Genomic DNA, 22,403 nt, shown 5'->3' with positions numbered 1-22,403 from the left:
TGGGAAACAAAAGATCCCAAATTATTGGAATACCGAAATTTTACCCTCGAATTAGTGAAAGAATTTGAGAGAGTCACCTTCAATTATCTCCCTCGAGAAGAAAATCAAATGGCAGATGCTTTGGCTACATTAGCTGCTATGTTTCAGGCAACTAAGAAAGTCGATATGATGCCAATCAAAATGCAAGTATATGAAATTCATGCACATTGTTATAGTGTGGAAGAAGAGGTAGATGGTAAACCATGGTATTATGATATCTTGCAATATATCAAAAATCAAAGTTATCCACAAAATGCATCTAAAATTGATAAAAGAACCTTGAGAAGAATGGCTGCTGGATATTTTCTTGATGGCGAGACTATGTATAGAAGAAGCAATGATCAAATGCTATTGAGATGTTTAATTACCAGCGAAGCCAGAAGCATCATTGAGGAAGTACACAGTGGAATATGTGGAACACATGCAAATGGTCTTTCCATGGCTAGAAAAATAATAAGATATGGATATTATTGGGATACCATGCATACAGATTACATTGATTATGCAAGGAAATGTCATAAATGCCAAATATATGCAGATAAGATTCATGTACCCCCATCTCCTTTACATGTAATGACAGCACCCTGGCCATTTTCTATGTGGGGAATAGACGTCATTGGGGCAATCACACCAAAAGCATCGAATGGACATTGTTTCATCCTTGTGGCAATTGACTATTTTACCAAGTGGGTTAAAGCTGCTTCATATGCCAATATTAAGAGGTCCACAGTCTGCAAATTCATAAAGAAAGAAATAATTTGCCGGTATGGCCTACCAGAAAGGATCATTACAGATAATGCTCTGAACCTGAACAACAAAATGATGACCGAAGCACAGTTTAAGATCAAACATGCAAACTCAGTGGCATATCGTCCAAAGATGAATGGGGCAGTTGAAGCAGCAAATAAGAACATCAAGAGAATCATTACAAAGACCACTGAAACTTATAAATATTGGCACGAGAAGTTACCTTTTGCTTTATATGCATACCGAACTACTGTTCGAACATCTACAGGGGCAACGCCTTTTTCTTTAGTCTATGGGATGGAAGCAGTCTTACCAATTGAAGTCGAGATTCCATCGCTTCAAATTTTGAGAGAAGTAAAATTGGACGAATCTGAATGGATCCAAGCTCGATTTGATCAATTGAACCTTATTGAGGAGAAAAGATTGAAAGCTATTTGCCATGGACAGATGTATCAAAAACGGATGATGAAGTCTCATGACAAGAAAGTACATCCAAGAGAATTCCAAGAGGGTGATCTAGTACTAAAAAAGAACTTGCCTATACATAAAGATTTCCGTGGGAAATGGATGCCTAATTGGGAAGGGCCATACGTTGTAAAAAGGCCTTTTCCGGAGGAGCGTTGATCTTGGCAGAAATGGATGGAAAAATTCTGAGAAACCCAGTAAACTCAGATTCTGTCAAGAAATATTATGCTTGAAGAAAAAATGAAATGAAAAAAGAAAAAAAAAGAAAAGAAAAAAGAAGGGTCAAGATAAAAACCCACAAAGGGCATCTTGCAACCAAATGAAGGATTTGAGTTGAAAACCTGAAAGGGCGGCTCAAATGTATGTTGATATTAGACATCTGGAAATTGAACCCTCTTAAGATTTTGATAGTTTGGGAGGAACTTCACATCTACAAGCATTCTGACAACGTTTGAGATCTTCCAGACAAAAGCTTACATCAGTACTCTAAATTATATCAATTTGATTAATTTAGAAATACTTATGCTAATAATTTGTTGAGTCATTTGAATTTTTATCATTCATATGAATACAATTCTATCTATTTATTAATAAATTCTAAGTTTATTTCCTCTAAATTTAATTTATTTGAGATTCAATTTATTTTTGAAAATTCAATTTAATGGATTAACATAATTTTGAAATAAGTTAAAGATTTCTGAATATCACTTTATGTTAATACTTTTAAAGGCATGGAATACAAAGTAAGACTTATCAACGTTTGCAATCATTGTTAAAAAGCAAACAAATTATTACCATCATAGAGTTATTTGGAAGCGGAACAAGAAGAAATCTGTTCTCAATTGGCAGATTATGAATATAGACTTTTTCCATACATCAGTACAAAAATGCTTCAAATCTACAAATTCTGGCTCTACATCATATAAGTACTGTGATGTTTTGGTCCAAACACCAACTGAAGCAACCACCACGTTATCATAGTATAAATAAGGAGACTCAATAGCATCTTCTGGAAGTGTTCTTTGAGTTATCTGATATGGTTCGGTAAGAACTCTAAAACCAATCATTATATTAGAAAGATGAACTGTATGATTGTCTTTATCAAGAAGCTTCTTTCCAAGCTACCTATGCTTCTTCTTTTTTAAGAAAATCATAGCCCAACTTTCGTCTTTTCTTGTAATTAGGATCATTGCATAATGGCTTCCTAGCTTTTATCGGAAGAAGTGTGTCAGCAGCCTTAGCCATTTGAGCAGCACATATAAAATCTGTCAACTCTGTAATTGATGAATCAGGATCACATCTCTATGACTATTGAAGACTTAGCATTTGAGTATCCCATTTTCGTCAAGAATAACAATTTACTCTCCTCATCAGAATCAGAATTCAGGATTTCCTTGGCATCAGAAGAACTATCAATATCTGTGAAATCATCTTGAAAGATCACTTCATGATCAACTAAGTAGTTATCAGAATCAACATGTTGCATGAGTGCGAGCTTTTCAAGAGCCTATACTATTGAGTTTTATTCTCAAGTAGTTTTGTGACATCATACAAAAATTCAGGCATATCTACATCTACACTCTTCAAAGATGATAGATTCTCCATTCGAAGAGGAAAGATTTATTGGATTTCTACACAATTGAAGAAAGACCGAGTTCACCAATTTGAAATCAAATAAAAATGAACTTAATATTCATGCATCATATTTAGGCATTTGTAAAAATAGGTGCATTTCCATTCATTTTATACATGTTAAATGTTAACAGGAATTTCAAAGATTTTAGCAAAGATTCAAATCCATCACTCGATGGATTAGCTTTTCAAGAGAAAGTTCATAATAATAAGAACTCATCTGAAGAAGGAAGAAGAAGTTCATAATGAGAAGAATTTGTTCAACCTTTTGTTTGAATTCATCATTTGATGGATCAATATTGCCAGAAAGTTCATAATGAGAAGAACTCATCTGAAGAAGGAAGAAGAAGTTCATAATGAGAAGAGCTTGTTCAACCTTTTGCTCAAATCCATCACTTGATGGATCAGCTTTTCCAGAGAAAGTTCATAATGAGAAGAACTCATCTGAAGAAGGAAGAAGAAGTTCATAATGAGAAGAGCTTGTTCAACCTTTTTCTCAAATCCATCACCTGATGGATCAGCATTTCCAGAGAAAGTTCATAATGAGAAGAACTCATCTGAAGAAGGAAGAAGAAGTTCATAATAAGAAGAATTTGTTCAACCTTTTGTTTGAATTCATCATTTGATGGATCAGCATTGCCAGAAGTGTTCATAATGAGAAGAACTCATCTGAAGAAGGAAGAGGAAGTTCATAATGAAAAGAACTTGTTCAACCTTTTGCATAACTCTATCATAAAAAGAGATATATCATCATCAGCATTTCCAGAAGGAGTTCATAATGAGAAGAATTTGTTCAACTTTTTGCTAGATTACATCACAAAAGGAGATGATTTGTCATCCCCAATAGAAAAGTTCATAATGAGAAAAACTAAACCCAAAGAAGAATTAGTTCAACATTTCCATCATGATCAAGTGAAGTCAAATGAAAAAAAAAACTTATTATCTTTTCGTCTTTTCCCTATTCTTGTTAATACAAGAATAAGCAAAGAGGGGCAGCTGAAGATACTCGTTTTTTTCATTCGAATATTATTTATATTTTATTATTATTATTATTATTATTATAATTATTATATTATTATTATTATTAAATAATTTTATTTATTTACTATTACAGACCCAACCCAAATACAGAGGCCCATATTTGGTAGCCCAATAGTAACCCTAAATGTTTAGGGTTTATATCAACCCTAGCTCCCAGCCACCTCAATCTTCCAGAAGGCCAGCCGCCGCCTCTACTCAGCCACCACCTCCACATTGACGCTTCAGCTGTTGCCACGCCGCCGTCAGTGCCACGCCTCATCGAAAGTTTCCAGAAGAGCCACTCTAGCCGCACACATGTCGCCCCAACGGTGAGTCACCACTGGAAGTTTGGTGACTCACCAAACTCTATTCTTTTACCCGGTCCGAGACAAGCGCCAGTGATGGCTATAAAGCCATCAACCGAACCTGAAAAAAAAAGACAGAGAGAACACAGCAACCAAAACCATCAAAAGATCGAAACAAAAATTAAGAGAAGCCTTACCGAAGAAGCTGCGACGCCACCGGAGTTCATAGGCCGCCGTAGAAACAAAATACCGAAGGTATTTTCTTAGATCTAGGCAAATACAGGACGTTTTAAGGAAAACTAAGGACAAAGTTGAACGTAGATCACTCGGATCTGTCGTTCAGGAGGTTTTTGTTTTTCCGGCCACCGGAAGCAGTAGCCGGCGGTGAGGTTATCGACGGCACAAGGATGGCGGCCGGTGACCGGCTTCCCTCCGATGAGGGAAGTTAGAGAGGGACGAGAGAGTTTAAAAACTCTCTCAGAAAGAGAGAGAAGGAGAGAGAGGAGAAAATGAATTTTGGCCGAAAGGCCGTCTGGTTTGGAGCTTATATACCCCTCCCCGAACGACGTCGTTTTGGGGAGGGGTCTGTGTGTAATTAATTAAAGGACAAACCCTGTCCGCAACCCAGTAACTTTGTAATTTTTCCATTATAGTCACTGAAATCAATTTATGATTGTTTTAATTTGATCTCTTAATTTTATTTAACTTATAATTTAGTCATTAACATAAAATATATATTTTAATTAAAATAACCGATTTAGTCCTCGTAACTTTATTAGTTAATATTTTAAACCCCGAATAACATGTTTTAATTTCTTTTAATTTGATATATGAATTTAATATAATTTTTAATCTAGTCACTAAATTATAAAGGGTAGAATAACATATTTAGCCATTGAAATTTTAAATAATTAATTATGAATTAGGTATTTAATTCTATTAGGTTATAATTTAGTCACTAATTTCAATTTTTATTTATTTTTTACAAGTTTTATTTATTTTAAATATATAGTTTTAATTTTGTTCATTGTTTAGTTATATGTTAATTTTATATGTTTACTTTAGTTATATGTTAATTTTATATGTTTACTTTTAATTATTATTACTATTATTATTATTATTTAGCCATAAATATATATATTTATATAATAAATAATATTTATTTTATTTATTAAAATCTTATTTAATTACTTTTAACTTATTTTAATCCTGTTTTAATATTTATTTATTTTTCAATATTAAGAAAGGGCAGTCTTAAAACAACTGGATGTCCATTTTCTGATATTTTTAAATAAATAAATATCTTATTTTATAAATTATATATTAATTATTTTAATTATTTATTTTTTAATATCGAAGAAAAAGAGTTGTCTTAAGGCACCTAAAAGTCCTTTTCTGATATTTCTAAATAAATAAATATTTTATTTATATATAAATTAATATATTTTTCATAATTATAATTTTGAAATAATAGGATTATAAATTAAATATATTTTAAATTTTTAAATTTCTAATAATAGAGATAATTTATAATTAAAAAATACCAATTTTGGGCGTTGTAGGGGTGCTAATCCTTCCCTAAACGTAACCGACCACGAATCCCTTTTTATTATTAAAAAGAACGAATTTTTGGTTAAAACGCAGATCAGTTTATCTTTTAATTGATGTTTTCTTAAAAACTCTTTTAAAGGATGATTTTTAGGTATTCGACCTACCTGACCCCAAAGGCCGATGGCGACTCCCAAATTATTTTAAAAACCATTTATTCACATCACTTTTCCCGCCAAATAAAAAATTAGTGCCCGAACGAAAACCGGTTACAACATCCATGATCAACAAAATTTTCAGCAACAAAAAAGTCACATCTTCTTTTCCAGAGTCTCCAACTAACGATTATAAATAAAATCGACCAATTGTTCTTGTTAATAGAGGCAATACCATGGCCATAGAGATTCAACCACATCCAATCCTGAAATGGCAAACCCATAAACACTCTTAATTCTTTAGTTTTGATCAAGTGATTCCAAATATCCCGAGCAAACCGACAATCTCGAAGTAAATGATCCACATCCTCATCTCTAAGATTGCACACTGGACACAAACCAGAATCTGAGAGGTGTCTTCGCACTCGCTCCATATTCGTAAGAAGATTGTTTTGCAGGACCAACCAAAGGAAAACTTTGACACGTTGAGACACCTCAAACCTCTAAATAAGTTTCCAATTAAAGGTTTATTGTTCCTCAATATTCATATCTAAAGCTCTATAAGCTTATCTCATAGATAAAGCTCTAGAATCCTTCTAACGCTGGTAAAACCTCTGTTTTGTAGGTGTGCAATATCGTCATATTGCTGGTAAAACCTCTGTTTCCTGTAATTTTTCTAATTGTCTCAAATGTTCCACAACTTCTGAATATCATTCTGTTTGAGGCTGATGAAAGCATAGCCAACTAGGTCTGACACAGCTATCTTGCAAATTGTCTCCTTTTTTCTTCTGAGTCTTTTCTGACCACAGCCGTACTTCTGCATTTTTATCTCTTGCATTAAAACCCCTTTGTCAAATAATGTAAACTATTCAGGTTTAACGAACACTTTGCGGATCAACACATCTTTAAATGATGCAAATGATAAAAATGAAATAAAACAAAAAATGAAAGGAAACAAGTTAGTGAGACAAAAACAATAATGAAAATAGAAATTAATACCCCTCATGATGTTTACCCTACATGTTTTTTGTTCCTACTCGGACATAATTTCTATCCTACATGTTATTTTCTTGAGCGGATTCTAACTGTATATATTTCTAATTCGCATTATTTGAACATTATAAATAAAGCAAGAAATAAATCAATCATCCTAGGTTTTGAATGAAGTTTTGGGGTGGGCTTTAATTCCTTGCAGCATCACGATTTGGTTTTAAAAAAGGTACTCGAGTTCTCATTGTCGGTGCCCCCTTAGGCTTGTCAGACCCCCAGTCTTAAGCCCATCACAGGCTCATGTGAACCAAGTTAAACTCGAGAGGATACATTCTCTTATGTCTGTACGGAGAATAAATTCACAAGAAGACATATGGTATAACCGAAGGTTACTTGCTAGGCTTATACGGAGAATAAATTCCCACAAAGGAGTCACTTTCGCCCCCACTTAAAAATGGTTTCGAGCTCGGGTATAGAGCCTGAGATCATAGATGTCTTTTTAAAACATGCTGAAATCATTGGAAAACCGTTAGTTCATCTATTTATTTGAAAAATAACAATCAAAGGTAAATAACAAGGATCAAAAAGATGAATTATAATCCAAACTTACAACTTTCGCTTAGGAAGACAACTGGGAATCATTTTTGGCCTGACTCTCTTACCGTCCCCAGTGGAGTCGCCAATTTATCGTAACTGCCCTTCTAGTGGTCCCAGAATCGAGTTTTGACTTAAATTGAAACTGATAATTTCAAATTAGGTTGATCAGACACCTTAACCTATCATTTTTCTGATCTACGACTTACCAAAAATTAGTCAGATTCGGGAGTCGATTACAGTCAAGGAAGGATTAACACCCTTACACTGCTCTTTCTGTACCAATTTAATTCCCCGGATATCTTAATTGTGAAAAGTAAAAATTAAAATTAAAATTTAAAAATTCAATCCGAATTACTCACCTTTGACAAACTTTAAAATAGCCTAAAAATGTAAATTTAATGTTAAACAAAAAAATAAGAAGGTTCATGGTATCGAATTAAAGAAACACAAATATTACAAAGGATTAAATTGAATTAATTCAAAATTCAAAGACAAAATTACAACAGATGACCAAAATGAATTATGCATCAAAACTTCAGAGACTGTAGAAACAATTTAAAAATTTAGTAATTACACAGAGGTCCCCCTATAAATAGCCAAAAAATACAAATTTCATTCATTTTTCAACTATTTCTCAAAACCAAACTCACCCAAACTATTTCCCAACTCTCTCTCTCCATCCGGCCAAAAGCCGACCACCCACCGACGAAGCCCCGCGACCCGGATCACCGCCACCGGTGGCTGGAATCCTAAAAGCTAGCCTAAATCACTCATCTCAACACCCCAAAGTCGAACTCGAGCCCTAAATTTTCAAAATAAACCCCAAACAACGTAGATCTAAAAAAACACTCGGCTCTTACCTTTTCCGATGTGTCTCTTCAACTTCCGGCGACCGTTCTTTTTTCTGAGCAAAAAACATTGCTAGCCTTGATTTTTCTTGATTTTTCCGATGGGTATTCGAATGTTTCTTGCTAATTTTGCGTGTTTGATACTTGATTGCTTTGATTGTTCGATCTGCAGGTATATATAGCCCCTCGACGGGGGTTGTTTCCCTTATCCCCGATTTGCTCGGGTTTGTTGTTGTTCGTGTTGGCCGAGAATCACGGGAAAATATTTGTACCCGATTTTGTTTCGATTTAATTGTGCTGCCTGTTTTGTGTTTATTGTTGCTTCGGTGAGTGTTTTGGGAAGTTTTCCCCTGAAATCGCGATTGAGAAAATATGGGAGTGATGTGCACCGACCATTTGCTTGCTGGTGGTATTTTGTCTTCTAGAATGTTATGGGGCTTTCTTAACCGTTGGATTGCCTGCAGATCCAATGGCTCAGGATTGGTTGTGCAAATGCCTTATACTTTAGGGTTTAAAAACCCTAGCCACCTTTGATATTGATAGTTTATTTTTTTTCCTTTAAATCGTGCAGTTCCCGTTGTGCGACACTTGACTTGAGTGTGAAACCTTAACAAGCTCCTCTACTGGGTCAGGTAAGTGGGTCTGTGTTTTGAACCTTGACTGGAGCTGGGTCACTAACTTTTGGACTTTGGACATAATTTTGATTTGGAAAATAAATAATGATAAAAATTAAATAAAAGAAAAAGAAAAGAAGATGATGATAATAATAATATACTATATATATATTAAAACTATATATCTTAAAAATTATATAATATATAATATATATTATATTTTCAAAACCTGTATGATTTCAAAAATTATATATATTAAACATGTTTTCAAAAATATATAATAATTAATATACTATATATTATACCATATATATTTTCAAAAAATTATATTTTCGAAAATTATATTTTCAATATATATATATATATATATTAAAACTCGGAACAAAGACTCGGAAGAGAATGATTGTCTACACTATTTTATCCGGGTTTTGGGTCGGGCTCATGTCATGAAATTTCATTTAAACGGGTATAGTCAATTCATGAATTAAATTTCTGGGTAATTATTCTTCAAATGTGTACAAAATTATTCAGTGCTTCTTTTCCTTATATAGTTTATTAGTTTTCAATTTCCTTCATGTAGAAATCTCTGTCCAAAATTCATTTCTAAGGTATCGTTTGATTCTATTCGAATAGGAAATAAATTACCATGATTAAGATCTTCATGCTGGGATGCTTTGGAAATTTTCTGTTCATCGTTGGAACCCAAATCCCTCCTTGTTTCATGGGTTGTGTTTGTCGATTGGTCTAATTATCAAAACCTACCAGTCGTTCGACGAAATGTCTGACCCATTTCTTTCGCTTATTTCCCCGACTTCTAATTATAGTTTGTTGTCTTTTTCAACATAAAAGAATAGATCCAGATTACTATTTGACTTCTATATCGTTGTTCCCAAACTGAATGATCATTAAAAATTCATATAAGGAGTTTTCTAAGTTTTATGTTTTTGGTTTTGTTGTGAGAGAGAGATCAAATGAAGAAGAAAACAGAGGACAAATCATGAGTCAGGACTAACGGGCACCCTATTACTCAAATTAGCGAGTACCCGATATAAGGGTATCCGACTTTTACGGATCGGATCATGGGTCGAATTTTTAGTTCTCGAAAATTTCAAGTACCCAAAAATGCGGATACTGAAATATGAACATTCATACTTAAGACTCCGTACTGATCTCTCAAATTGATAAGTACATACAATCACTTAAATATACGGTATTTATGTTGTGATATAATTAGTTGTTATATTATATATTAATCTATTTTAAATATTGCTGACTATTCTATTTCAAGATTACGAATATTATTATATTTTTATTTATTTAATAAAATTAACTGTAATTATAGATTTAAAATTAAAAATAGATAGCTCTCATATATTTATTTTTTATCCATCATCTGATATAAAGTTAACATTTCATTCAGTATCATTTATAAATATTTTTTTTAATTTATAAGTAAACTTAACACGTATTAATGGTGTTGATTAATATATTAAAAACAACAGACAAAATAATAATTTATTAAATTATAACCCAAAAGGAACGCCGATACTAGAAGTTATATTATGTTAATCTACTTATTTATATAAAAAGGATAAGTTATTTATTTTGTTCATTTAATTAAGTTTTGAATAAAATCTTATATAATATAATTTTTTATTGAGTAGTGAGTTTACTCAGATCAATGTTCACTAAATTATACTATATAATAATTTAATTACGCTCTATTGATTCCAGTTTTATGCTTCTAGAAAGCTGCTGTCCTGCAATGAAATCCACGTGTCACCTTCTAAACCTTTAACCATTTCCAAAGCTCCGGCAACTTTTCCGTTCCAAATAACAAACCACGCGGTGACAACACATCATTTTCACGCTCGCAAAACATAACCACATGATTTTTTCCAATCACCCAATCAACAAATAAAACGTCGACATCTGTCAGTTCCACGATTGTAATTTTCTCATCCAACAGTGGCATTTGTTTCTTCACCATCTCGAGAAAAAGGAAAGATCCTCCGCTCTTTCGTTAACCCTTTCCAAAGTTTTCCCTTTCTTTGAAAAAAAATAAAAAATCATTTTCCCTAAAACCCTAAAGCCACCAATGACTTGCGTCCCCAAGCTCCGAGTTGCCGCCGCCGTTGTTTCTTCCTTCGTTAATCCACTCCGACATCGGATCCGGTTCTTTGGATCTGCCGCCGCCTTGGAGATCCCCTACGACGATGAATACTACGAGTACGATCAAGCTCACTGGGACCGGCGTTCAGCTCAGCCGAAGATTGACGTGGATGGGTCGGCGACAGAGAGGGGAGTACAGTGGGTGCTTATTGGGGAGCCTGGGGTCAAACGACATGCTTTTGCTGAGAGGCTGTCGAAGCTTCTAGAAGTTCCACATATTTCAATGGGTACTCTCGTTAGACAAGAGCTTAATCCCCGCTCTTCTCTTTACAAACAGGTCTATATTTTTTTCCTTTGTGAATAAATTTCGATCTTCTTTAAAGCTGGGTATTTTCTTTGAGTTTTGGATCGTTTTTTTTTTTGCTTTAAAGGTTCCTGTAATATTGGAGAAGATTTGTTTTTTAGGCGTAAAAGATTGCAAAATAAAATTTTAATTGATTGTCTAATTAATAATATAGTGAAGAACGCTAATGGGTTGGTGCCATTTGGGTTTAGATTGCAAATGCTGTGAATGAAGGGAAGCTTGTTCCAGAGGATGTAATTTTTGCTTTGTTATCTAAAAGACTTGAAGAAGGTTACTATGGAGGTGAAAATGGTTTCATTCTTGATGGGATTCCTCGTAACAGGATCCAAGCTGTAAGTCATCTATTATTCTGATGGTATTTGCAGCTATAGTTTCTCCATGTTTATATATACCCCTATTCAATTTTAGGCTAATCAATCTCCTTTTGGTGCTAAGTTTTTGAATCTGAATGAACCTCTTTTTTTTGTTTAATGTTTAATCGAAATGCTTGTTCACTAGTTTTATTTGTGTTGCAGGAGATTCTTGATCAAGTTACTGATATTGATCTGGTTGTGAAATTTAAATGCACTGAAGAATATCTGTTGAAAAGTTCAGAAAGTGAAGTTCTTCACATAGGCCATTCCAAAGATGTAGGAACTTCCTGGAAGAAAAATGTCCGTGCATATTCAGAGCAGGTAATAATATTCACTGTTGGATTACACCCATTGGTCTGCAGCATGTTATTTGTTAGCCCCTTTTTTTTATCACTCTTTGATTAGTGAAATGCATGTGTGAATGTGATAAACTATTAGATTCTTGAAATCGGGATCGAATGTCATAAACTTTTACTAGCCAACAAATCATTTTGATGTACATAGGCCAAGTCGGTGGAGGATTATTACAGTAGGCAAAAGAAGCTTCTCAACTTTCAGGTATCCGGAACACCGGCGGATGCATGGCAAGGTCTTTTGGCTGCATTACATCTCCAACATATTAATGCTCTCACTTCTTCACATAAGCTGACGTCGTGAACGTCCTTATTCTTGAAAACTAGTGTTTACTTTTGGTATTCCGGCATCATAGTAAATATGTAACTATTGAGTGATAGGCAAGTTTTTTAGTGTGGCAAACAACCTTTGTTGGATTTGCCTCTGAAGTTATGTTTCCCTTTTGTGAGTTACTATGCAGTTTGAAAGTATGTAATGTAGTTTTGGCCAAGGGCAGAGATGATCATTGTCCCATATAATCGCTTCTAATATAAGGATTGCTTTGTCTTCTTCATTTACGTTTACATTATTTTGTTTTTCAAATCAAAAGGCATAAAGCTACTACAAGTATGGTAAATCTTTGCTCTATTCAGAAATGCCTATATGGAATAACAAGCAGAAATTTACTTGCATATTTACTGCTCAAGAAGGGGGGGGGGGAAATGAAGGTAGTGTCCATTTATATACTCATTAACATTTATAAATCGCACTTTATTCTGAGTTTATCCACGCATCACTTAGGAGTTTATATCTGATAGCATTTTGATAGTCATTTCCATTTGTACCCGGTTTGGCTTTGATTGAACAGATGATGATTGGAAGACATTGAAGATTGAGGATAAGCGCGAGTTCAATTCATCGAGCTTATCATCACTTGTGTATGATTTCCTTAGGACCAACAACACACTTCTCAAGTGAAATTTGCTTCCGACTTCTCCAATGATGTTAGCAACTGGCGGTGCAGAAAGTGACGAATTAACTGGAGGAGATGCTACACATGGAAAATTTGTATTAGACCCTTCCTTGGATCCGAGAGGATTCTGAGTCAAAGTAAAGGGTCTTTTAATATTTTAGGTTCAAGTCATGCATATGGAAGAGTCAACCCTACGAGTACTTCAAGATTTATAAGACTAACCTCGACTTCCAGAGCTTCAAGCACATCATCTGCAACTGGATTGGGGCAAAACTCATCGGGGACAAAAGTGTCGAGCACTCTCTCAATCAATGTTGCAGCAAACGTTGGACATACCTTTGAAAATAAAGTTCAAGCATTGTAAATAAACATCAAAGCAATGTTCATTAGCCACGAAGCCAACAAAAGGTCTAAAGTTAGGGTGTTGAACCTGTTCCCTGATGGGTTTACTTAGAAGCATATCCTTGGGAAGCATCATGAGATCACTCAAGGCATTAAGGAGAGGGAAAGACTTTGACGAAGAGGTTTGTCGCTCGTCACTGTCATCCTGGTCATTCGCATCTCCAACCAAGTCATTGACGTCAATACTAAAGAGATCAGTCAACCATCTAGACCAGTGTCTGATCTGACATCCACAAAAATGAAATTGCTTTACTTCAAAGGAGAAGAAACAAGTTACTCTCACCGTATTAACTACCATGGAAGTAATATCAGAATATTGCAAACAGTTGTAACTACAACCGTATAATGGTTACAGTGGATTATGATAAACGTAATACACCATGATTAAACTCAACGATTAATCCCAAGACTACCACATTTGCATTGCTTAACAGCACAGAAACTTGTTTTCTCAGCTGGAATGGGAAGCACCAGAGGATCACTAATGGGGTCAGACACAGGATCGGTTGGGATTTCATCAGCAGAATCACGGAGAATTGCATTGAACATTGCCACATCTAATCTAGGCACGCATTGCTCCATTATCTAGATGCATAATAAGGATGAATTATAACATAAATTATAAGGGGGGAAATCGTCACAATAGGGAAACAAGACCGGTGGCAGTTCCCATTATGATGACAAAGAAACTAACATTATCAATATGGTAAAATTCCATAACAGTGTCTAGGATTAAAAACAAAGCAACAATCAGGTTAGATCTTTTAGATTTTCTTAAATAGTTTTTACCTCCAATGCTTTTATAAGTCTCTTATGCTCGTTTAAATGTTAATACACTGACAAGAAAGCCATAGTCAACCCACTGCAAAATTCAGTGTTTTTGTGTGCCTTTTAGTCGATTTCTGAAAGCAAAATATACATACCAATTTAGACAGCAGACACAAGCAGCCACAGTCGTGCCCTGCAGCTCGAAACAAGCATCCTTGAAAGCTTCTTCCAATGGTCTAATGAAAAGTTCCTTCGGTCTTGATTATTTTAACTACGTATCCTCCTGTAACTTGTACTTGAGCCAGAGCCAGTACCTTTATCAATTCCTTTCTAGCCAAGGACTGCATATGTGGAGTGAGAGTCTGAGATAGTAATAAGGATCATAATTCGGTCCGACAATTATTCGAGTGTGAGATCATGTGATAGAAAATCGTTACAAATATAGGGGAAGAAAAAGAGTACGTGTTACCTGCCATCAGACAGACTCGATGATTCTCGAAAAGATCCATGTGAGGGCCGAAAAAATGACAAGTAGGCTGTCCCAATCACTAGATGTTTTATTTTCCTTTCTCTTTCATTTCAGCGGAGATGATGGTGGTTTCTTCCCCTTTCCACCTCCATTTCTTTCCATAGGTCCAGCAGAAAGTGGTGACTTTAACTCTCCAATGTTTAAGCTTATAATTGCTCGCAACACAACACAGTTTGACAACCAGAACGTCAACCTGTAGTCAGCACACATATGATCTTTGAGCTACTGAGAAATCATGCATGTGCTGTATGAGGTTAAATTACAGCAGGGACGAAACTAGGAAAAAAAAGTTCAATTAAAATTTTTTAAGAGGCAAAAATGAAAAATTAATAATATATTAATTTAAAATCTACACTTTTTTGAAGAGACTAAATCATAAAACTATCATTTCTGAGGGAGCCAAAATATAATTTACCATTGTACTCGTTAAAAATTTAAAGGGACTAAAAAAACAATTTCACAATCCCTGAATTACAGCCAAGACTTTTGGGAAAATCCAGCTTCAGCTACTGGAGAATTGAGGACTGGAACAGAATGTTCATGAACGTACCTTGGAACATCATTTCCACATGCTTTTGCAACCAAAGCAAGTCCAGAAAGAGCACTTCTAGCTGCACTCGCTCGCCTTAGTTGGGATCCTTCCTTACAAGCATGAAGATACAGCCTAGAAAGACGCCGAGCTGGAGCATGCACTTTACTCATGGAGCTTCCATTGCTCCTAGCCAAGTCTGATGAAGCTCGAACGGACTTGACATTCATCAGTCTGTCACTTTTGCCATCGTTTGTTCCAAGATTCCCCTGGCTTAAAACATTTTCTTCTAACTGAATATTCAGTAGTTCATTTTCTTCCAAGTATTGTCCTTCATGTCCGTTTTCTTGTCTGCCATATCCCGTGTTCCATTCCAGAGAACAATTATATGCATCAGCAGCAGCTGAAGCCTTAGAACCAGAAGATGCACCTTCCTCACTTTGATCACGCCTAACCGTGGCTCCTTTATTGGCAACCATTTCACGAGCCTTCTGATATAAATGTTCACAACCATTGCTTCTCATGCCAGCCCATGCAGGCGAATAGGAACCATAAGAGTTATATCTGGAAACATGAGCATCTACAGTGTTGGAAATGTTGATGGGCACTCGATAAATTTATAACTCGTACAATAATAATAATACGAACAAAAATATGGTACAATCACGAACAACAAATATGACACTAGCTACGGCTAGTTTACAAACACCACACTTAACCAAAGCTTTGCTAAGCTCTCTCAATCTCTCGATTTTCTACTACACGCTCCCTTCACTCATACATGCTCATTTCATGAAATACAATCACATATATTTATAGTATGCTAAACCACCTCAATTTACCGCCAACCACTACTTGCCGTAGTGGAGTTCTACTGTATATTTATTAATTTGCTGCCATCTTTACTCTATAATTTTGCCACCTCAATTCTTCATTTCTTAATAGGTAAGCATTTCACCCTTTGTTGCCAAATTACGTAATTCTCCAATTGCTTTGTAAATGCCACCTACAAGCTTTTGTTGTCAATCTTTGATACTTGTTTGCTACTTCCATATAATTTTGCCGACATATAAATATGATAATATCTACTAATTCATCTTCGGTTCGACAGTAGATTAATTCCACATTTTTGTTCTTCACATGCTCTCGTATAAAATGATACTTTATATCAATGTGCTTGCTTCGGCTATGAGAGATGAGATTTTTTGCAAGAGAAATTGTAGACTTGTTGTCGACATAAATTGTAGTTGGTTCTTCTTGTGCCAAGTTTAGTTTGTTTAAAATATTCTTCAACCATATTGCTTGACAAGTGCATGTTTTGCGGCTATGTATTCGACTTCACATGTTGAGAGTGCTACAGTTTGTTGCTTCTTTGAAGACCATGAAATATTGCAGAGACAATGTGAAATAGCTATCCTTAAGTACTCTTTCGATCATCTAAGTCTCCCCCATAATCACTATCAGAATAACCAACCAACTTCGAATTTTCTGAATGTGTGTAGACCATGATCCATCATGCATTTGACATATCTTAAAATTCTTTTGGCTGCAATCCAATGATCTTGTTTCGACTTCTTAATGAATCTACTTACGAATCCCACATCATATGTAATATCTGATCTTGTGATAGTCAGATATCTTAGACTTTCATCGAGACTTTTAAACAAGGTTTGATTCATCAGTTCTCTTATTGATTCAACACTTAATTTCATGTCTGGTTTTGCTGGAGTGGCTATCGACTTGCAATCTTCAATTCTGAATTTGCTCAAAATTTTCTCGACGTACTTTTATGAAATAAATTTTCCATCTTGCATTTGTTTCACTTCGACTCCAAGAAAGTATGACATTTCACCAATATCTGTCATTTCAAATTCTTTAATCATAGTTTTCTTGAAAGCTTTAAACATACCTAGATTGTTTCCGGTGAAAATCATGTCATCCACATATAAGCGCAATACTTGACATGACAAGGAGCATGATAAAATGTAAGCATCTACCGATAAATTTCTAGGTCGAAGCTGTTCGATGTGCAATCTACCTGTTGAATCGATGTCCAACTAAAAGTGTGTTGTACATGACTCTAAATGAAGCATAGAACAGTAATAAATCAGGAGTTTGACACCTCAAAATTTTTGGGTGCATCGCATATGCACATGTTTCTGAGAAGACAAGAAAAAAGCTCGATAATAGAGAAGAGAAGTGTATTTTCATCGGCTATGATGAAAGAAGCAAAACTTATAGACTCTATAATCTTCTTACTAAGAAGATAATAATTTCAAGAGATATTGTGTTTGACGAGATAAAATACTGGAGATGGAGCAAAGAAGACAAAAAAGTTGAAGGACTAGTTTTTGATGAAAATGACGATCTTATTAATCAAGATGAACAAAATGATGATGAAGGTCCTCAACAAAACTCAACTACATCACCATCAACAAGCAGTAGTAGTGGTAGCAACGGCCAAGAAAATCCTAAAATACCTCCCACAAAAGTTCGAAGATCTACAGGGAGAAATTTTTTTTTTGAAAGATACAACGATTACGAATTAAATAATGTTTCACTTTTTTGCTTACTTTCAAACAATGATCCAATAACATATGAAGAAGCAATTGAAGATGATAAGTGGAAGAATGATATGGATGAAGAAATTGCATAGATAGAAAGAAATGATACATGGGAGCTAACAAATTGACTTGAAGGTCACAACCCAATTGGAGTGAAATGCGTGTATAAGATGAAGACCAACAAGAAAGGAAAATGGAGAAATACAAAGCAAAATTAGTTGTTAAATGCTACAAACAAAGACAATGGATAAACTACGATGAAGTATTTGCTCCAGTAGCAAGGACGGAGACCATTAGACTTTTCACAGCAGTAGTAGCTAAAAATAAATGAAAAATTTATCAGATGAATGTGAAGTTAGCATTTCTGAATGACTACCTAGAAGAAGAAGTTTATATTGAGTAACTACATGGATACACTAAAAAATGGCATGAAGACAAAGTCTTTCAATTGAAGAAAACCTTGTATGGACTGAAGAAAGCTCCAAGAGCGTATTGAGGCAGTTTAGCATACTATAAATATATATGATTGTAGTTCATGAAATGAACATGTATAAGTGAAGGAAGCAAGTAATAGAAAACCAATAGATTGAGAGAGCTTACCAACGTTTTGGTTAAGTGTGGTGTTTGTAAACTAGTTGCAGCTAGTTTCATATTTATTATTCGCAATTGTATCATATTTTGGTTCGTATCAATATTATTGTACGAGTTATAAGTTTATCAAGTTTTCATCAACGTTTTCAAGAAGTGATATCAGAGCTTTATCTGTCATCATTTTCTTTATTGAGTAAGAATGTTTTATTCTCCAATTAAGAATTATTTTTCTCTGTTGGCGATCCAATAACCTCGACAACACCTCCCTCTGTGATAAAGACAATGTCATTCGCATTCACATCAATGCTCTCAATAAGCAATGAAGTTAGTGTATCAAACATCTCTGAATTGTTGTTCGGAGGATCAATTTTTCTGCTACCAATATAAGCTTCAACTGTAATCATCTGAATCAATGTTGAGGTACCAATCTTGTCACTACAAATTATTTTCGCAGAACCCATGGTCTGGCAAGTAGAAAGATTGATCCTTCAGACATCAGTTCAGAGATGCCTGATACACTAACTTCATTGCTTATTGAGAGCATTGTTGTGAATGTGAATAACAGTGTCATACCGCAGAGGGAGTTGTTGTCGAGGTTTCTGGATCGCTAACAGAAAAAACTAATTCTTAATTGGGGAATAAAACTTTGTTTACTCAATGAAAAAAAATGATGGCATATAAAGCTCCGATATCACTTGTTGGAAATATTGATGGGCACTCTATAAATTTATAACTCGTACGATAATATTAATACGAACCAAAATACGATACAATCACGAACATCAAATATGATACTAGCTACGACTAGTATACTACTACTCGCTTCCTTCACTCATACATACTCATTTCATGAACTACAATCACATATATTTATAGTATACTAAACCGTCTCAATTTATTGCTAACCATTACTTGTCGAAGTGGAGTTCTACTGCATATTTATTAATTTGCTTATATATTTGCTCTATAATTTTGCCATTTCATTATTCTTCTCCTACTGCCTCACCATCTAAGTTGCATATGAATTTTTTTTGTTACCACTTGTCACGTTTCAATTCTAATAACTTCTACATAATTCATTTCAAAACTACCGCTTCATTCTTATTTTGCCTCCATACCTTAAAATCACGTTTGAATTCTAACACAGTCTGTTGATGTCAAGTTTGTTACACTTGTTCTTTCCATGGTCGAATTTGAAGGCAACATATTTTCCCCCATCAACTTTCGTACCGTCAATAGTGGCAATCGATCCGTTCTGCAATCCAGTAGAAATTACTATATTACCAAGCTTAATTTAATTAATCTAAGAAAGATTGAGACTTCATCTTAAACTGACCATAAGGCGATGCCCCAAATCAAACAACATAGTGATCCAAGGGCAGATAATGAGATATTGGATCATAAAGCAAATAACTGAGCTTCACCTCTTTATTTCGAGGAAGGGAACTAACATAATAACATTAGATTCCAAAGTCGAAGAAGAAACATTCAAAGATGAGTGTGAGGAAACATCATCATCGGTGAATGAGACAACCTTAGCTTCCTCAGCATGTTCTTCATCCGTGAGAGAAGTAATAGGCTCACTTATTCTCCTATCCTCTGGTAGCTCCTTCAGCAAGCTGCCTCTTGAGTATTGATGAAGAGAAGTTTTGACCTTAAGGAATTCTATCAAGTTCAATGAACAAGATTGGTTGAGTAGCGTTACTACTATAGCTCCTTTTGTTGTTCATCGAAACAATAACGTCTACCGTCTCTTTGATAACACCATATTCCGCCAAATCCACAATGTTGAATTATAAGAAAATCTTATGGAACACATCAGCATCTCAACCTTTCACAGATATATCCTTTACTAGATACAAGTACAATTTAAATAACTCGTTAAACTCAATTTTTCCCTCATCGATAATGGAGCCAAATATGGGTGAAGCAGTTTTGGTAGACCCCGAATTTCTTCACCGTTTTCCCACTGAATCAAAACGGAACGAAGTGATCTAAGTGACTGCGATGGGGGCCAAGGTTTACGTAATCGACACGAACGGTTAGCCTTCTCCGGTCCTTTGCATTCAAACCAAGAACCATTGTTGCTGAAACACTAGTATTTTAATAGTATGTACAAAATGCCAAAATCCCACATCAAAACCATGTATTTTAGTCTCTCTTTTCATATGTTCTTATGTATTGATCAAGAGAATCTTGAACGTTTGTGGAAAATGAAATCGCTCATGCGCCTTTCGAATTAAGCAGGGGGAATATGCAGAGACAAAGAGGCATATGTAGGATGAGGGACCGAAGCAGGCTGGAATCTTCATATTTGGATATGACAATTGCCATCTAACTCAGTCGGGCTATTCCTTTTTATTTGTTCATATTTTAAATATCCATTTATCGATGTAATTGAACGCAAAGTGAATTTTCTCTCTTTCAAGTCTTGGGAGGGATGGTTAGTATTGTCGGAACTGTCTTTTGGGTTGGGCCCGGAATTGGGTTTCGATTTGAAATGAGTGGATTAGAGTCACCACCGATCACTTTAAAAAACATATAGGTGGATCGGACACCATCTTACCTGATCTGTATTATACCAGAAACGTATTGGGTTCGGGAGTCGGTTACGATCAAGGAAGGATTAGCACCCTTGAGCCGCCCTTTCGGTACCAATTAATTTATCGGCTGTCTTTAATTGCGAAAATTAAAAATTTAAATCGAAATTTAAAATATTCGATTCAAATTATTTACCTTGGATCGATTGAGATTATTAGTGAAAAATGAAAAAAGAACATTAGATAAAAAAGGGCAAAAAAACATAAATTAAAAAATATATAAAATAGTAATAAAAAACATAAAAAAGGAATAAAATGAAAGAAAAGGAAATAAAGACTAAAAAAAGTAAATAAATCAAAGTAAATCAAAGAAATGAAATAAAAATAAAAAAGGAAATAAAATAAATAATATAAAAAAATAAATCAAAAAAATTATTTCAAAAGTAATAAAATAGAAATGATATGAAGTAAAAATAAACAATGCTAGTAATAATTAAAACCATGATAATAATAAATAAAATAAGAATTTGGGGGGTCAGATTGTAAAAAATGTGAAATATAAAATGGGACCGAATTGAATCAATTGAAAATCCAGTGGCCAAATTACAACTGGTGACTGAACTGCAAAGCGGATCAAGGTACGAGGGATGACGGAGAGGATTTAGAAATCCTCTATTTGCACAATGGTCCCTCGTATATAAATAGATCAAAACACTCGATCACCTTCATTTCTCACATTTCCACTGAAAATCCTTCTCCCCTCTAATGAGAAAAGTTCTTAAATTCTCTCAGCCAACCCTTCCCGGACACCGATCGCCGTCGCTTCCGGCCGTCATTGGCGGCGGCTGACAAAATATAAACACCCACAATGCTCTCCTTAATCCCATTGTCCCATATCTGAGCCCCAAACCTCACAAAAAGACCCCAAGCAACGTAAATCTGCGCCCGGAGATCCGACTTTTTACCTTCGCCGATGGTGACTTCTCGGTTCTCTGGTTTCTGACACGGTCTCTTGACTTTGCTTTGTTTTTTATATTTTGCTTGGATTTTTGCGGGGCTTCGGCCTTTGGTATTTTCTGTGGTTTCGATTTTGTGATATTGCCTTTGGTTGTGTTTTCTGTTAATATCTCTGTTGTTGTTTGGTGTACTCGTTGGTTCCGTTGGTTTACTGTTTGGTTTGTGGATGACCTGTGTGTACCATTTTCTCTCGATGATGGTCCCCCGTCACCGTGGCTCTGTTTGGTATTTATAAGCCTTCACCGGCCGTTTGTCTGTTCCGAAATACGGGGCTCTCGTGGCCGTTGAGGCCGGTCATCCCGGGATTTCCGCCGACCGTTTTGCACCAGACCCTTTGATTCCCTCCTTGCACGGCACTGACTGTGTGA

The 22,403-nt window shown here is 35.0% G+C and overlaps 1 protein-coding gene and 1 pseudogene across 1 annotated transcript; one reads left to right on the top strand and one right to left on the bottom strand.

The window, feature by feature from the left end:
• Positions 1 to 10,991: 10,991 nt before the first annotated feature.
• LOC120121692 (probable adenylate kinase 7, mitochondrial) lies at positions 10,992 to 12,696 on the top strand. Its single transcript, XM_039141003.1, has 4 exons — positions 10,992 to 11,409; positions 11,628 to 11,768; positions 11,952 to 12,110; positions 12,294 to 12,696. Exons 1-4 carry the CDS (start codon positions 11,059 to 11,061, stop codon positions 12,444 to 12,446), a joined length of 804 nt encoding a protein of 267 aa, XP_038996934.1. The 5' UTR covers positions 10,992 to 11,058; the 3' UTR covers positions 12,447 to 12,696.
• A 223-nt stretch (positions 12,697 to 12,919) lies between these two features.
• Positions 12,920 to 20,560, bottom strand: LOC120121729 (annotated as a pseudogene).
• Between the last annotated feature and the right edge of the window lie 1,843 nt (positions 20,561 to 22,403).

Source organism: Hibiscus syriacus, unplaced genomic scaffold, assembly GCF_006381635.1.
Source record: "Hibiscus syriacus cultivar Baekdansim isolate YM2019G1 unplaced genomic scaffold, ASM638163v2 tig00110378_pilon, whole genome shotgun sequence".
In the NCBI taxonomy this organism is placed as follows: domain Eukaryota; kingdom Viridiplantae; phylum Streptophyta; class Magnoliopsida; order Malvales; family Malvaceae; genus Hibiscus; species Hibiscus syriacus.
The sequence above is the reverse complement of the archived record's forward strand: the minus strand, read 5'-3'. Positions and strand labels throughout refer to the sequence as shown.

Excerpts from the sequence above, each read along its gene's own strand:
- LOC120121692 (XM_039141003.1), top strand. The coding sequence starts at position 11,059 with ATGACTTGCGTCCCCAAGCTCCGAGTTGCCGCCGCCGTTGTTTCTTCC. Across the intron at positions 11,410-11,627 it reads GCTCTTCTCTTTACAAACAG|ATTGCAAATGCTGTGAATGA; the intron begins GTCTATATTTTT and ends ATTTGGGTTTAG. Across the intron at positions 11,769-11,951 it reads CTCGTAACAGGATCCAAGCT|GAGATTCTTGATCAAGTTAC; the intron begins GTAAGTCATCTA and ends TTTGTGTTGCAG.